Source organism: Anguilla anguilla, chromosome 11 (assembly GCF_013347855.1).
Source record: "Anguilla anguilla isolate fAngAng1 chromosome 11, fAngAng1.pri, whole genome shotgun sequence".
Lineage (NCBI taxonomy): Eukaryota > Metazoa > Chordata > Actinopteri > Anguilliformes > Anguillidae > Anguilla > Anguilla anguilla.
The window spans coordinates 31,419,793-31,438,002 of NC_049211.1; the positions used below are offsets into that span (position 1 = coordinate 31,419,793).

The 18,210-nt window shown below is 41.2% G+C and overlaps 1 protein-coding gene and 1 long non-coding RNA gene across 21 annotated transcripts in view; one reads left to right on the top strand and one right to left on the bottom strand.

Annotated features, from left to right (window-relative positions):
* The window catches only part of LOC118207834 (calcium-dependent secretion activator 1-like), a 114,568-nt gene extending 97,592 nt beyond the window's left edge, over positions 1-16,976 (bottom strand). For 18 of the 20 annotated variants that reach the window (XM_035381939.1, XM_035381934.1, XM_035381932.1 and 15 more), the window contains exon 1: positions 16,123-16,809. In XM_035381939.1, the coding sequence (XP_035237830.1) occupies positions 16,123-16,458 (336 nt within the window). In that variant the 5' untranslated portion in view covers positions 16,459-16,809. The other 2 variants (XM_035381925.1, XM_035381924.1) reach the window with 2 other exon arrangements.
* LOC118207839 lies at positions 390-9,748 on the top strand. The gene is made up of 3 exons (XR_004761466.1): positions 390-532; positions 2,333-2,509; positions 9,512-9,748. It is a non-coding gene; the product is annotated as an uncharacterized LOC118207839 (long non-coding RNA).
* Positions 16,977-18,210: the final 1,234 nt, after the last annotated feature.

Sequence of the window (18,210 nt, forward strand, 5' to 3'; positions counted from 1 at the left end):
AGGAGGATGTGTTTTCGGGCATGTAGTAGCCTATGCATTGTTTTTCGTTATTTAATCGACAACTGAAAACCATTGCAGCAATACTATTAATAACGTTGTGAGAATGCTTTACGTTAACTGAGCGCATCCATGAAAGTACATGCTGCAACAGCCTACTAAAAAAAAGGGCTTTAAGCTCGGGATGGTTCATTAACCATTGCCTTACTTACACAGTCTGCAATGCAAATGGCAGGATATCTGTACAATAGAGTATACTTGGGTACGAAAATAAAACTACAGCATTTTTCCCTTTCCCAATAGCAGTGACAAGGTTACTGATCCGCGAAAGCGGTTGGTACTGATCCCCAACCGGAGCGTGCTCTCGAGCAGAGAATAACAGGTGACGCAATCGGGCGGGGGGGCACAAAGCATCAGCGTCGCGCAGAAACGACATACTGCCTGACCTAGGAGGACGACTGTTCTTGTCGAATGTCACCCAGAGTCTCCAACCTACACCAACGTCGTAACACTGTGCCAGACCCGCCGTAATAAGGTACAAAATGTCTCCTGCCTTCCGCCAGACGAAGTCGCGCGGCTGCCACGCTGCGGTTAATCACGGCCATTCTGTTTCAGCCGGAGTAGAGAGAATGTCTCCCACAACCCATTGAACAGCGTGTGCCTCCGCTTATTTATTGGATGGTATCAGGTCGAATTACTGCACTCCAGACTGCACAGTGCCCCGCACATTCACAGTTAGAATTACCTAAAACGGAATTTTCTGGTGCAGCTGGAATCACGCTTCGCAGAGACTGTGATGACGTTAAGGTTCAAAACATGTTTGTCGCCACAGTTTTAACTGCTTTCATAAGGTTTTTCACCTCTTTATTTTTTTGCTGACTCCGCCAGGAATCTGTCTCGGCTTTTATCATTATAGAGCAATTGCGCTGACCGTGGTTTCTAAGATGCATCGTGGGCTTCACCAGTTGAAAACATTTCCTGTTTTTTCATACATGCCTAGATTTTAATAATAGCATCTTATTTCCGCAAAGTGTATGTAGCCTATAATAATAATAATAATAATAATAATAATAATAATAATAATCGCAGTCGTAATAAAGCGTTGTTTCGGTCAAATACGTTTAACCATTTAAATAGCACGTATTGAGGTCATAACATAAATATTATTTTAATGTTTCCTTTGTCATTTTGTCCTGCTAAGTACTTTTGCTCAGGAATAATTGTTGCTGTTGTTATATTTTGCAGTGACAATTTTACAAGATAAAGATAACACATGTCCTTTGTGAAACAGTGATTGGTCCCACAAGCAAATGACTTCAGAGAACCCCGCTAAATAATTGGGCTGTGGACAGAAATATTACATACGGCTACACACCAGTGCTGTGCAACAGTGCAACGGTAGCGGACAAATAAAATTAACAGCAACCAACAAGTGCCTGAAGCTTGCTCCGCCAAAGAAAAAGGTCGCTTTAGCGCATGTAGCTGACATAGCACGAACGTGCGTGCCCTGATCTAGAAGTCACAACTCTGTCATCAAAGCCAAGAGATATGAGTCAGGGGCTCTGTGGGATGCTAGAAGGCTCTGCAAGGGCTTTGCAGATGAGAGGGGTGGGAAAATCAAACAGCCCGGGGCAGGAGCGGGTACAAAGCTGGATCCCGTTCAAATTTATTACACCTTTAAAATATTAATTTGCTCGCACAGACTTTCTTTCCTCCCGGAAGACCGATGAGATGTGAACTTAAGACAGAATACATTTTCCGTCGTCAAAGGCACTGCCGCAGAAGCCTCTATTCGTTTCAAATGAGGGGAAATTCTAACGCGAGTGTGGGCTCCATTAGAGCGTTTGGAGCAAAGACTGATTCTACCAGTAAATGTGTCCTGGTCCCATCGGTCATGCAAAAGTGAAGTTTGAACAAAAACCCAGACTAGGCTCCTAATCGTGGACCAAAAGCTGCATATTGGACGCAGGTACGTTTCAAAATGGCTCCTCTCAGAACCACAGCACTGCTAAATTAATGATGAAGCGCTGTTGTGACACATTGGGAGCAGTTTAAGTTGGTTCCATATTGACAACAAAATTTCATATGAAACAGCAATTAATGGTTTTACAGTCATTAAAGTCCATAATCATAACACAGGTAATTAAAATCATAGCTTTTCACTGCTTGCCTTTTAAATGTAATATTAATAAAACAACTATTACACAACCAGAAAAAAAAAAAAACACATTTTCACTGCTGTAAGTCTACAGCATATTCAAAAATGAACAGCTTTTCAAAATAGAGCAGATTTCATGAGACAGAAGACCTTATGCATGTGATTTCTCCCCTACAGATGCCTGAAACGTCAGACTGCTGGCAGGGGTCACAGTCGAAGGGATACGTAGGTTGAAAGGGCGCAGAGAGGTGGCGGCGTGAGGGACAGCTCGCCGGGTCGGGTAGTAGAGCCAGAGGCCCTCGGGGCGTTCGAGTCCAGGCTTGTCACGGTGCAGCATATTCTCAAAGTCTGTGGGTAAGTGATGAACCTGGGACTGAACAGTGTGTCCTTACATCATTGTATATGAAGGGATATATTTGTGTATTTGTAATGCTGTTCAAATTGGGAGACGTTGAGGTGATCTAGAATGCAGGGTAATGAGGGCTGTTATGGAGGAGCCCGCCCGTATTCCGCTAGTGCATTCAATCCCACAGTGCCCCTGGGGCACACTCCGGAGCATTGTGCTGCTCTGCGTCGGGTGGGAGGTGTGCCTCAGGGGGGTGTGCTAATCATCCCTCAGTAGCGCATGAGGTCATGCTAAAAATGTATCACTAGAGATTCAGACTGTTTACTACAATGTTTGCCTCACACCCCTTGTTTTCTAGCAGACACATTTCTTAAAAACAGCAGCAACGGTGAACAATGATCATGGTGACCAAACACAAAACAAAATCTACCATTTACTTACAAGAATGTTGCAGACATGCTTCTGTAACTACATACAACGTTTGCTAGCTTTACGTCACCTTGTAAAACAGTAAATTAAAAGTGTGCCACAGCTTGAATCAAACCTAGGACACTGGGTTCTAATGGCTGTGTCTACACCACAGTGCGGTCAAACAGGCTACAGTTAGCGCGTGTCCAGGGGAAAAGAATGTTGGGGAACTAATGCCCCCTATCAATGTACATTTTAAACACACAATGTGACCTATGACAATGACATGTATCCTAGTAACACATTCTTTATAGGAAGTATGCTAGTTATATTATTGGCTGAAGTGCTCATTATTTAACGTACTAGTTCACATAATTAGAAAAGGGTTTCTCAGTATCATATATGCCATTTAGTCCACATCAGCATAAAGGTGCAGACACACTAGCAGTATTAGGAGTGTAAATTAAAATGATTAACTAATTTTTGACTGACCCGCAAGCCTTATTTTAAATAAGTCTGTAGGATATCAGGCTTTTCATGTACACCAGCGCTTCGCAAACCTGGTCCTAGAGAGCCACAACCTCTGTGGGTTTTTGTTTTTAACTTAAAAATCAAGCAGTTCAGAAGATGCGATCATGAAAGTAGCAGACCCGAAAACCCTCCAGGATCAGGGATGGGTAGCCCAGGGTTGCATTCTAAAGTTACCCCTGAAGCCCTCTGTTCGGGAAATGAAAGTGCCACACCCTAGGAGCTAAAGAGTTTTCCAAAAACAAAGTTGGCGCAGTCACGTTGCTCAAATCAGCTCTCAAAATCAACCCTTAAAGAACGCAAAACCAATGGTAGGTTCTCGGCTAAGGTGACATCCCAGAAACCACTGAAAACATCCGACAAAGCACCAGTATCCACAAACAACCAGCCTCCCTAATAGCTGGCAGAAATACTGTGGCTTATTGACTTGCTGGACTGCGGGAATCTGACAAACCACAGAATGAAATAAAATAAGAATCACAACTTCCCCATAAAAGACAGACAAACTTTTGAATAATAATAATTCTGTTATAAGCCTAGAATTCATAATGGTCTCAGGAACTTGTCTAAATCTATTTCAAGACATGTACTATAGTTGTGCCATTCACTAGTAATGGTGATGATAGTGGTGCGTAAATAATGATGATTTTAACCACTCCTCAGGCCCTGGAATTGCTTGATGATGACAGAACATGATCAAACCTCTAAATTAAATTTGGATATCTAAGTGTTCATAGAACATCTGTATCTAGTTTTGTGCCTGAGATGGTTTTTCAAGCATTTAGCAAATAAAAGAAAATTCTAGTAGGGGTCCTGGAAGGTAGCAATGTCTTCTAGTTCTACAGTAAATGTTTTTTCAGGCTTAATATACGACCACACACCATTTAAGAGCCCGCACACCTTGTTTCCAAGGCCTACATTGGCTTCTGAATGAAAGGAAACAACAAAAACCTGCACTGTGACCCTTCTGGACTGGAGTTTGAGACCCATGGTCTACAGTTTATGAAGCAGATGTGTACTGTATGTTTAGAGACCTGTCTCCATATGAGCAAAGCAACATTTTCACTAAATTTCAATCCTCTAAGCAGGGGTTTTCAAACTCTGTCTAGAGGACCCACTGTGTATGCGGGTTTTCATTCAAACACGACTGCAACTTCTGTATTGTAATGGGTTCTTAATTTTTCTTAATTATATTACTTAATTTTTAAATTATTAAATCATTTTCTATTGAAGGATCTACCCTCCTAAGGACACATTGTGTTAGAAATTGCCATGCATCCCATAAAGAAGAAATGTCCATAATTATAATCCGAGAACTTTTAATCAGTCAGATCAAGCAATGGTTTTATTTTCTGTCATGTGCTGTATGGCAAATGAATGCTGTAGAAGAGGTGACATGTTTTAATTGATTTAATTATAGAATGACAGGCCAACTCACTGGGGCTCTGACTGCTGAATGGGTGCACACTTGGGCAAAGACAGATTTCAAAGAAAGAGCTAACTGCTTTGAGCCAAACTTGCATTGTACGACAGTAAGTTCGAGGAAAGAATTGTGGAAGAACTTCAACACGTATTCAGCTCCTCAAATTAGCTGCAACCGGAAGCAGGCTACACATTAGACCTTTGCTCTACAGCAGTGATTTTCAACCTTGATCCTGTAGAGCCCCAGTGTATGCTTTTTAAATATACAGTATATGTTTTTTTTTTCCCAACCTTAATTGAAATAACTGTAAGAAAGGCTGTTCATTGTTTTTATTTGAAAATTGGTGTTTATTTTGGTGTAACACCCGCATGAAAAGTCAATTATCTTTCCAAGGCAGACATAAAAGATTGGCACTGTACATCCAAACAAATGGGAGTTTCCTCTTAGAGCCAACCAGACTACTTTGGAAATGCTTGGATGGAAGGATAATCTGCACAAAAAGCGACCACGGAGGTCCGGTTCTGCTTGGGTTCAAGAAGGGCGGTCCATTACCACACATTCTGAAATGACTGAAAATGACAGTTCTCTATGGGAAAAGTCCCCTAGTGTATAAACATGTGTGTTCCACCAAAAAGATTATTCCTAACCCCAGTGTTGTGATTGTTCACAACCAGATCCTACAACAAACAAAATTGTTGGGCAGGCAAAATTAAATCTCTTTATCACAAGCACAAAGATATGACTTCAGTATTGTGTTTTAAATAGGTTCTTTGTGCATGTAGGAAAGCATTTTCTATCTGCCGGTTCTTTGGTAGGCAGGCCCTATTAGTCCTTTAGCTGGCTGTAATGTAGGTTGCTATTGAATTTGGCTCTTTGTGTGTGTACTGTATCCGCGCGGTCCCCGAGAATCGCTACACTGACTGCGGTTCCTGTTCTGTAGGCAGTTATCCATGCTCTTGCTATTAGTCTTTTCCCTAATTGAGCTGTTCTTCTCCGTGGGTTGTAGCAGGCAAAGCCTTGTGGGCGAAGGTAAGCTGCTGAACTGAGCCAACGAGAGCTGCCTATCACAAAGAATGCAGCTGGGGCCTTGGTGACGACCTTGATGCTTCATTGTTTTTGTTTATGATTGTAGTTGCAGGAGTCGGCCAGCGTGTGGGGGTGCCCTTTTTCTTATTGAGAGCACCTGGGGGGCAACCCTATAATAAGGAGCCCCAGGGCTTTCTGTCTCTCTCTCCCTCTCTTTTTGGTACTCCTCCTGCATCAGGCCAGATGGTGTTTTGTTTTTTTACTTTCTTTATTTGTTTCGCATTGTACATTCACATCCCATTTTTGCACATGCAGATCCATACATATGTCTTATAAATATGTTACATTTGCACTCATACATGCATTATTTTCTTCTGCTTAATAAATGATTTGTGTTAAAATAGACCTTGTAGTGTTGTCCCCCTTTTGTTGTGACTGTTGCAAGAGTCGTAACACCTTGAATGGAAAAATGGGCATAATGCTCTCTGAGGATTTTTCAATTAATTGAGTGAATTTCAATGAATTTCCTGAACTGACTGAATTTACATGGAATTGAAACCCCAAGCCTCCTAGTGTATACCTCTGTGCCTTCTGCAAGGAAATCTATGCCTTCACCATCTCCATTGCATTTATATAGGAGGTATTTTTTTGGCCAAAGAAGCAAGCAATCCATATTAGATGTGAAATGTGCACAAGAACATGTGTGTGTCAAATGCATGTAGTTGAAGTACCACTCATCCCTGTGTGTTGTCAGGCACCACATGGGCCTGATGTGTTTGACTGCACACAGCATAGCAGTGGGAGGTCCTTGTCACATGTATGCAGTGCAGCCAAACATATTTCATGGAATGTCGCTTGTGATTGGTCAATTTGTCACTTGAGGGTCACTAGATAAAGTGAGCTGCCATAGAAATGTTTATGGAGTTTGGTTGCAATTGAGTGGAGTGGAGCAGATGATATTTTGTTCCTATATTTAATAAGTGGCTAAATTTCCATTAATTCCCATTAATGCAGACCCAGGATCAAGAAGATTTTGCTAGACAGACTAACTTGGACTAACTGCAAAGGAAACCATACTGGAGAGCAGAATGGAGCTTCTGAAGGTTTACAGTGTAGTATGGCTGGGCTGATTCCTTGATATTATTCTCCTTGAGAAAACCACAGCATATCCTCATGCTTCCTGTGACCCGATCACATGCAACGTGACTGCAGATGATGTAGCTTATTTGCTAGCAGACGAATGCTGAATGTAGAAATGCAATGTCTCCTTTTCTCCTCCTGGTTGAGGACAGGGGGTTTTATTACATGAAATAATAAAAATGATTGTTCACCACTAAAAGGTAGTCCCAGAACCCAGAAAGCCAGATCTCAAGAGATCTCAAGACTAGAACTCAAGTGTCAGCTGTAGCTCCCCAGAAAATGTGCCAGCTTTGACCTTGGTCAGATGACACACACACCTCCTTACACTGTTCAACTGCTACCCTGTTTCTTATAGTTAATGTTTGATTTGCCTTAGATCAACTTTGACCTTCACTGAGCTGATGTTATTGATTGTAAGATTTTGCTTAGGCCCCAGAAGTGGGCGGGCTTCTTGCCCTGAATGACAATGCTTCCTCCAGGCACATAGTAGAGAGGGACAAGCCTGGCGTTTGAGGCTACTGAAATAGCTTCTTCCCCTGGGAAAACATCCAGCTATTTTTGAGCGGAACCGAGTGTGCATAAAAAATGTGTGGCACAGTTCCTCTGTCATTGAGAGTTATATCGATCTGCAGATGATCTGAATTGGAGCCTTATGTATAATATATGAGGCAACAGAAACCATTACTCATTGTAAGTAAAGATTTCTTAATTTTAAGCCTTTTGGAATGTTTTTTTTTTTTTGTAATCTTTTTAAAGTACTGTTTCTGTTTTCATTGTAGGCCTTGACCACGAGTTTAACCAGAAGCACGTTACATTTTCAATGAAAGAAAACTGCAAGGTGTGATTTAACAGACACACCTCGGTCACGAAGTAACACACTACTATATATTATCAGAAAATGCCCCAAACATTTTCTTTTTGCATTTTTTACCTTTTTAATGTACAACAGAAAAAAACTATTTTATAGCTTCAAATTATTCTCAGCCCCACACACAAATAGTTGACTATTGATTTGCAACCCACATTCCCAGCACACTATTGATAATGGCTTGTAAAATAAGGCACAACCACTTGAGGCATTTACAGACATGAAAGAAACAATCCTCACAAGAATTACTAGGGGATAACTAAGATCACACAGTGTGGTTTGATCCAAGATAGCATAATTTAGGCCCATAATTTAGGCCCATTCATGCAGACATGGGAACGGAGTCAGCAGTCAGCTCACAACCCAGGATCTGTATTCATAAAGCATATCAGATTAGGAGTGCAGATGTCAGATCAGTTTTGCCTTTTGACTGATAATAGATTAGGCTAAAATATGTACATGGAAAACCTGATGCTAGATCAGCAGATACAGTATTTAATGAACACAGTACCTGACCTAAGATCAGCACTGACTTCAAGCACGTGGATAAGGTTACATTATGGACAGGGAAAACCTGATTCCAGATCAAGAGATACTCATTAGAGGCAGACTCTGATCCAGGACCATTTTGCTTTGTAGCTCACAATAGATAAGGGTAAATTAAAGGGCAGGGAAAACATGATCCTAGATCAGGTCTTTGAGACTCTAAATGAATACGGGTCCTGGTTCTGACTTCTGGAGGTGCCTGAGATAACCTCATCAGGCTCATTTGCAAGCTCAACAACCAGATCTGAACCTCTTCTGGAAATGATCAATTACACAAAAGATTTTATGTAAAAAAAAGAAGTAATCTCTCTATAAGCCCGTTCTCCTAAATGTTGTTTTTATGAGTGACTCACGTGAGGAAAAGCCTTTAATGGGAAAAGATATAAATTTCACTGCAAACGCTCATCTCTGTCCTGGTGCTTATCGCTGCAGTATAAGAAAACAGCGGGGGCTATAACCCCTGCATTGCATCCCATCTCCTGTCTGCACTCAGACACTCCAAAAAAAGAGAGAACCAATATTCCTGTATGACAGCAGACGCTCCTCACCAACTTCAAAGTCAAATAGATATGCGATGCACTTGTATAGCATGTTCCCTGGATTTCAATGCTTTTTGCAGTGAGTTTACCTCAACCACCACAAATCAATCAAATTCAACACATTTTTTTGTCAAAGGTAATGGCAAGGAAAAAAACGTCTTGGATTGAAAGTTGGAAGAAACCTTAAGTAGGAGCTAGTCTCAAGTGGAAGAGCCCATCTACCTCTGACTGGGTAGATTTATAGCTGGTAACCGCCTAGCTGTTGTAAGACAGCCATTTTATGCTAGAATGCTCCCCACACATCAGCTTAAGTGGAGCAGGATGGTTTATTTAAGTACACTAGGGCACTGGCTTTCTGTACAGTGTGTATGGAACCCAGCCCCCTATTGGCCATACAACACCTTTGCGGCAGGGCTCGGTTTGTGGGAGAGGTTCAGGGCAATCGAAGGACCACGCCTACTGGTTAAGTAGCACACGCACTTGGAGCGCATTGCCAATTAGTCAAAGTATTTAAAGTGTGCTCTTTTCCCAGTAGGTGGCAGTGACCGGAGAACTCTGAAGTCGAGAGGGAGCTGGACCGACTGTAAGGAGGTGGAAAGCTCTGTGGGGCTGTTTGGCTGTTTTGTTTATTTTGTCTTTGTTATTTTAGTTCGTTGTGTTAATTTATTTATTTTTTTTCCTGGATCCCATGAGTCGGAAAGGTAAAGAATTTCTGTAGAATCGTGTTCTCTCTCTGTGCATTTAAAATAAAGACCAGTAAATTCCAGAATTCCCCTATCTCCCTGTGTCCGATTGTTTTGTCAACCAAAGGGGTGTGTCGTGGAGTGTGACAACTTCTTCTAGTAGTAACTTCAGTCTCCAGTCCACGTGCTAACCAAGCCCATAGCTGCTTAGCCTCAGATATATGACTGTCGGCCAAATCAACACACTCCAACCCTGCTTCAGTTGTATGACTAAATATGAGCTGCTTAGTGTGAACTATGAGGCAATAGAATGTTCCAGTGACAGAGTTTCAGAGCTGTCTGCTCTCAGTGCCAGCAGCTGGTGTCCTCTTATCGCAAAGCCTAATGTCAACAACCAGGTGTGCTATGACTCAACACAACCTCTCATACTTACTTCTCCCAATTCACTGTTTGTCAAACATGCTGGCAGGAGAACAGCAAATGATCAAAAAGGCAGTTTGTAAATGTGATCTGGATCTTGTGAAAATATGATAAAAATATGACTGAACGAAAGGCTGAAACGAAAAAAAAACTGAGCTGGTTGCTAGGTATTGAAAAAATATTCTTTTTTTATACAAGTGGTATGTTAAGTGCTTTGAGTCTAGGAAGGAATGCTAATATGTGCATGTGTTTTCCAGGGTTGGGGTGAAGTACATATAAATTCAGGGAATGATTTATTCACTGAAATGCCATCTTAGAATGTTTTGGACAGTTTTCTATTCATTAATTGAATTTCCTGAATTTAATGAATAGAAAAGAATTGACCCCAACCTTCAGTATACTTTAAATATTCCAAATATACATGCTTAAGATTTCACGGATATTCAGAATATGTAAAATGTTAGCATGAACTGCCGCCGCGGGCTACGCATGGCAAATTGTGGTCGGTCACTCACTCACTCACGGACGACATTTCAGGGACGTTTAGTGGGACGCATGCGCAGGTGGTGGCAGCTAAAATATGTCTGCGGAAATGAGTTGTTTTCCAAGAGTCAGATTTACTGCTTAAGCACAGTGGAAGACAAAGCCTTTTTTCCTCTTTTTCAGTGAATACAGACACTTGTGGGTGTACCTGGTGAGCTTAGAAACAATACAACCACAGCCACAATGCTGGACAAATTCTGGTTCAAATTTGATGACAGTACCTCCAAAAATGAGCATTCCAAGTCCCCCAAATGCTGAGGCTTCAGTTTAGACTTAAACATTGTAGATTTTGACCATGTGTAGATGACCTAGAACCCCCCACACATTCCCATTCCATCCCAGCAATAGTCAAGCTCCATGCAATATGGATTAATTCTATCACCAATTGCCATCACAGCTGGATTATACGCTATTTTGTTCAGCGCTGTCCACAGTGCTGAATAGCCTATGTTCTTTCGTGGCACCAGCAGATGCATCAATTTCCCCACATGAAGTGAAGATACGCACAGTACAATGTTCAGAGTTTATATGAGTCCACTATGGTCAGAGTTGTATTTACACTGGACATTTTTCAGTGTATTCAATGCACTAAACAGGAGTATTGTTGTGGTTGAACTGCGCCTTTTAAGCTCTGCTTCATTCGCAAAATGCGAAAACTCGGCAGTAACGTTTGTTGATTGTGCAGTTAGCGGGAGCCTTAGTAAATAAGGCAGACTGTATTAATTTCAGGCAGACTGTGAATGCACCAGCATACCGTCTTCAGCCCGCAATTTGCACTGCAAGATTTATGTACGTAAAGCTGGATCACACAGGAATCGTGACACTACTTTTTGGATGCACTTTAGAGAGAAAACATTCATGAGGAGAAACAAGAATGAAAAATGTTCAAACAATGGTAATACATTTCCTTTGTTTAGCATTTCTCTGCAGTTACTGAAATTCCAAACACTCTTTAGAGCTCAGTTTTTCAGTGTTAACATTGGTTTATTTCTCAGAGTGAACTCCTTGGAGTGTAGTTATTCAGTGTTAACCTGGTTTTATTTCACACAGACTGAACTCTTTGGAGTGTAGTTATTCAGTGTTAACCTGGGTTTATTTAGTGCAGACAGAGGAAGCCATCCGTGCATCCTGAGGGACAGCTGTCCATCCACCATCACTAATTACATAAAAACAGCAATCTAACTGCATGTGCACACAGACACACACGCACACAGACATGCACGCTCACACCCAGACACATGCACACACACATGCAAATACGCACAGACTGTTTGGAGTGTGTGAATTTGTGTGGGCATGTATGTGCACGCTTGTCTGTGTGTAAACAAGAAAGACAAAATTCTCTGTCTAATTTTGGGTTCCTCACTTCAAGAAAAAAACTGAATTTAATTTAAACAATGAACTAGGCTGCATACAGTATGTCTTTCAGTGAATTCCCTGCTCATGTGACAGCTGCCTCTATAATCGTGTATTACACATTCACCCAGAAAGCCATAAAGAAGTCTCTCAACACACACACACACACACACACACGCACACACACATACATACGTACACACACACACTTTCCACAAGTGATATAAAGATCCTCAAATTTGGCAATAATTCTATTGTTGATAAATTACACTTGACAAAACAATGTTTCTGCAGAACAGACACCGCATGGGGGCATGTTTATCTAAACCAAAACTACACTACACTCCACTACACAGAAGGTAGTTTGACTATATACATGACACCTGGAGATGTGAGGGAGCATCCAAAGCTTGGACTGCGGCAGGAAGACGAAGCACCTGCACAGCTCGGACACGATATCCCCTGTGGCACCGTGTTCATGTGGGTCAGCACTACATAGCTCCCCTTCTGTAAAGGATCCATTTGTACTTGTCACCGTTAGACTGGCCTATAGGATGAAATTAACCCGGAGGAAGCAATGAACTAATCAGAAATGTTACTAATCAAGTTATAAAATGAGTAATGTACCTGCTGAAATAGCATTGGTTTGTGAACTACTGTCAGACCACAGACTCTGCTCAAGCTAAGCCTTCATTTGGTGAGCTACCATGAGACCACAGACACTGCTAATGCTAAACCCCATCTGCCTTCTCCTTGTGAGCTACTGTGCATCCACAGACACTGCTAGTGCTAAACCACACTTCACCTTCTCTTTGTGAGCGACTGTCCTTTCACAGACAAAACTAGCGCTAAGATTCTTCTCTTTGTAAACTACCATCAGACCACAGACACGGCTAATGCTAAGCTGCTTCTGGCCTTCTCTTGGCTGACCTGAACAGACAACAGTAGCCGTGCTGGAGCCCAGGTTCCACAGGGACTCTCAGTAACGACACACAAAAACAGTCTATTATTTAACCTTATTCATTTAAATTTTATATCACTCCACAGGCAAGGCACCCCTGTTGTGAATGATCAAATTCTTCCATTCCTCTATATAACATCAGCAGTGATTCATTTATAATATGAATGCATTAAATGTCCCTATTAGCACACAAGAGTTTGGTTTGTTAACTGGTACAGATATCTGTGAAACTCTTAAGTTATAAATCATAGTGGTGTGTACAGTTAATTTGATACATTACACACCTGTTTTTATTTTATTTTACCCAAGATCACGCCCTCAGCGCGTACAATTGCCATAGCAAAGCAATATATTTCAATAATAGCACTGTTCCGACTTGTACTGCTTCTAGTTAACACCAAAAAATAGTATATTTTAAAATCAAAATGCTGTCAGTTGTATTGTATAGTCATGTTCAGGTGACTTTGAGATGAATGGAATAAGTTAAGATAAACCAACAATATTGCATGTTATGAAGACAATAAAATGCAGATGAGATTCTTTCCAGATTATTCAGCCCTGAAATGTATTTGGCTGATTTGGCTGATTTGGCTGACCATTCTCTCCTTCCATCAACTGTCAGTGAGTGCAAAAACTCTTTATTTTGTCCAGTCCTGGCTTACTCAAGCCATACCCTCTGCCTTTGACTGAAATTTTTAATTCTGAAAATAAATATTTCACAATTCACCAGGAAGTAAATCACAGTCCAGAAAAGGCTTTTTTTTTTTCTCGAATGTTGTCTGCCGGTGGTCACTGTCATCGCTGAGTCTCATTTGTGAGAATGTCCTAGTGCTCTGCTCTGTACAGGGTCATGGGCCTCTGCTGGGCAGAAAACCAACTGGCAGGGCTTGGCTTTGCTGTGTACAAAATGCTTAAGGTGGCCTCCATGCCTTACAGAAAGGCTTCCCTTTATCTGGCTCCACCAATGGGGTAAAAGACACGGATCCATCAATATCCCCACATAATCCTGATGGATGTCCTCTTTCAATTTCCTTTGATTTTTCTTTTTTAATCTTCATTTCATTTGCATACCATTATCCACTCTGAGCTGTTCCCTCCTGCGTGTGCTGAGAGCAGCAGCAATACTCGAAACTGTGTTTCTAAAAAAAGGTTGTTTCAAGAAATGAGCCACAAACCAACAACAGCCCATGCATTTACCCAGCCAAATCACCAGCCAAAGCACTTTTCTTTTAAAATATACTTCCGATTTCAGATATTGTCCTTGATTTAAAGCAAAAGATTTGCAATTCAGAGATGTATTTTTAAACTCTTAACCGAGTGGTCATTCAACATCAATTCCTGCCAACATATGGAGTTTCCACAATGATAATACAGCGTTCTTACAATATTATCGGGTTGGTACAGGTCTGCGGTGAGCAAGATAATCTGTGTGAACATGACTTTGAGAGCAAACATGCTAGAACATAATACCAAAGCCCTGTTTCATGAAGCAGGATAACACCGGGTAAAACCCGAACCCACCCCAATTAGGAACATGGACCGAAGTAAAAAGAGCTGTTCCGAGTTTTTAGTGCCGCAATTATCCAGCTAACTCAGTATTCCTGTTTCGTAAAATACTCCCTGTTTAATGGGCCGGTACGGCCATACATGACTATTTGCAATATGTGCTGTAAATGTTTCTAGAAAGTAGCTCGAGATCTTTGTTTGCCCGATAACTTGTTCTTCAAAGTGGTAAGATGATAGTTAATTAAGTGTATGTTTATATAGGAATCAAGTAAAATTGCCAAGTCATGATTGCTAGTTAATCATTTACCTGTATTCCGGATATGAACACATGCATATTGCTTTACCTCGTGTTATTATTGTATCGACATGGCATACGCTAGGCCTTGAGGAGACGGACATGAATTTTTATTTATTTATTTATTTGTTTATTTATTTATTTTACGTATGGTCAAACTGATCGTCCACAGCCAATCGCCATATAGGCGACTCTATGAACTGCAGCAAAGCTACCAAACAAGAGGCAGCGAGCAGTGCAACGTAAAACACTTATACTATATAAACAAATATAAAATCGTATCAACAAAAGGCATAGTGCTTTACCAATTTACATTGCTTCTGTGTGCAGTACTTGCACATGGCTAATAAGGCCGGTTAAATTTGCGAAAAGTGTTATATAGGACATCACAATAAGGCTTAAAGAACACTGGGGGAAAATGCTTCAGCGTATTCAATCCTACTCAAGCGCGCTCTGTCCTAACCGAGTAGAATAATGACATGAAGGACATAACAGATTATTACATTCCAGGACGTATTATAGATGTTTATTTTTTTCAAATGGACTGTCCTTATAAAACTCATTTTCGCTTATAAAAAAAAAAAAAAATTTTTAAACGGACAGCCATGTGGCTAGACTGCTAATAGGACGTGGAATTGGCTTTTGTACAGTTTCTGATACATTCACGCGGATGCACACACAATAAACCGAAAACCCAGGCTCAGAAGCCACACACACACACACGCACACACAGATATATATATAATAGGTGCTTCATATGTCACTTCTTCTGTTCAAGAGTCACCTTGGGGAAATGAACTGAGCGCGATGGCGCAAAAAAGGCATCTATGGTTAGAGCAAGGCATTTGACTTCCAATCTGAACCTCACGTGACTTTCTCTGGTACACACACTGACATGGTTTTGTTTCTGCCTCTATTAATCGAGACTACTGGTCTATCATCTGAAAATTAAGTTTGTTTTTTTTTTCTCAAAAGCTTTTCTAGTTGTGGGGCACTTGGTCACAGAACATGTAGCCAGAATGTTGCCGTCCTGATTTAAGCGAGGGTAACCCGCAATATAGCCTAAGCACGATACTGCAGTCCCATGAACCCAGTCCTCCCGAAAGCTCTACGTACCCCACATTACGCATGGGCGATTTTTCACTAGCCATTTATATTTTATATATGAGTGTCTGTGAAGGACTTTGGGAACTTAAAGATGTCGGGGCTGTACAAGCATACGGGCTACACAAGTAGGCTATATATTGTAAGAACTCTGGGGAAGATTTCTGGCTGTGTTTCATTTTTACAATAAAAAGCCAACATAGAGCGCTTGAAATATTTTCTTTCACTCAAGTGGGTGCTTACTGGTGTAGTTTTCCTCCGTGCGCTGCCCTTACCTTTTGCTGTCGCCTCGCCATATCGGTCGGTTGCTTTGCGTTAAAAGGGTAGGCAATGCACCGCATCACAAAGACATAGAGCTGCAGCTTCTTCTTTCGTTCCTCTTCCTCCTTCTGCATTTTTTCCACGTCCTCTTTTTCCTGCTCGCTCACTGCCGAGGGGCTCGGGCTGGACGGGCGGACGCTGCTGCTCCGGCTGCTGGGCTGCAGCCCGCCGGAGCTCTCGCTAGTCCGACTCGGCGAGATGCGAGACCCGGCCTGCGGTGCCATAACCTCTTTGCTTTCTTCTTCGACTATCCCATCCGATTCCTCCTCGCTGGACGACGGGTCCAACATTTTGTTTTGTAGAGGTTGTCTAATTAGACAGCAGAATACGGAAACTGGGTGATTTCAGAACCTCGAAAGCCGTGCTAGATTAAAATAATATTAATAATAACAACAGTAATACCTGCGTTAAAGGAAAAAAGTCCAACAATTTTGCTTAAATGGCAAAGTATATGAAGGGAAGAAGAAATCCTGATATCGACAAGTAACCCAATAAGCTCGATTTCTCAGAAATATCTGAAGATGCGATGAAGCGGGACAGCTAGCGGACGCTGAGAGAGGCCGGCGGAGCTTTTCGCAGAGACACAGCAATCTCCCCCTACCCAACGAGATTGTTGCTGCTTACGTGTTTTCTCTGTTTTAACTCACCAGTCACCGTCAGGGAGCCGTGGGAAGGAAGTGGAAGAGGGGAGGGGGACGTAGCAAAGCAAGACGCTGTCAATGAAAAGCGCGATCGATGGCCACTTCCTGCCAGCCAGCGTTTCAGACTGAAAGCACAGGGAGCTGACCATGGTTCTGAATCGAATTATCCGTTAGATGAGAGGCGCGAGAACAGAAGGATGCCCGCTGCTCATTTTGTTTATGGGCAGGCGGAGATAAATAGTAATCTACTGATTACATTTACTTAATACTATTAAGTATGCAGCGTTTGCTAAAGTAGAGAATACAGTATGTAAAATTTGACATTTATAATTTCCTACAAATTAATTTAATATATTCATAAAATGTGTATATTTCAGAGATGCTAGGGAATAGCGCTTTGTGTTTTACGTTACACATGCGCGCGCGTGCACACAGTCTTCATGAAAAAAATATTTGAAAGAAATCCTCCCGAATTTTCAAGCTCAGCATATGATTTTCGAGAAATATACATTATACATACAATAACATGTATTTTAACAAAACGAAATGAAACGATTGTAATGTACAAAGCTGTAGCGCACTGCATCACAATAATCCTTGTTGCTTTTGGTACGTGTTATGTTTAAAATTTAGAATGTTGGTCAAATGGAAAATTTTCTCCATAAACTATCAAGTAAATAATCATGTTCACAACAGCTAATTCGGACAGACAATGTTGTTTTGAATGCAGTAAGCAAAGTACCCACTAGAATTCTGATTACCAATTAGCTTGATTATTTTAATAGGTTTGTGGTAGAAATAATTAATGTTATGAGCTCTTTAGTGTATGCTCACCATGCCCCAAATAAGCATCCTCTATATCTGTTTATTCATGCAAATTAACATCCACATCTGTATTAAGGTTTTCTAGAGCTAAAAAAAAAAAACTCTGACACTTGTGGTTTCAGATGTTTCTCTTGTGTTTCACTGTGTTACTAGTGTTTTACTTATGTTCTCACATGTAAGTTGATTGTTGGCTGCGTAAACTTTTGAAAGAGAAGAGTCTTTTACAGAAAATCTGAAGTCCAAATCCTTACTGAAGTTTAGGAAGTTTTATATTAATATGTTTGTGTCTAACAGCAGTCAATTGTACGTTATTGGTTCTACCCCATCTTGATGTATATATAGTATACATAAAATTGAGAAACCAATGGAAAGTCACTTACAGTGTTGGATCACCATGTGTGGCTAGTATGCAAAGCCATGTCATGGCAGTTTCAAAATGAAATGGGGGCACCAAACCCACACAATAATTTTAGAAAAATGTTCCTAAAAACATGCATGCCATGCAATTTCCATTTGCAGCTACATCACGCCACAACCGGGAACTTTTGTGAACTCTGCCCTTTCCATGACAACACC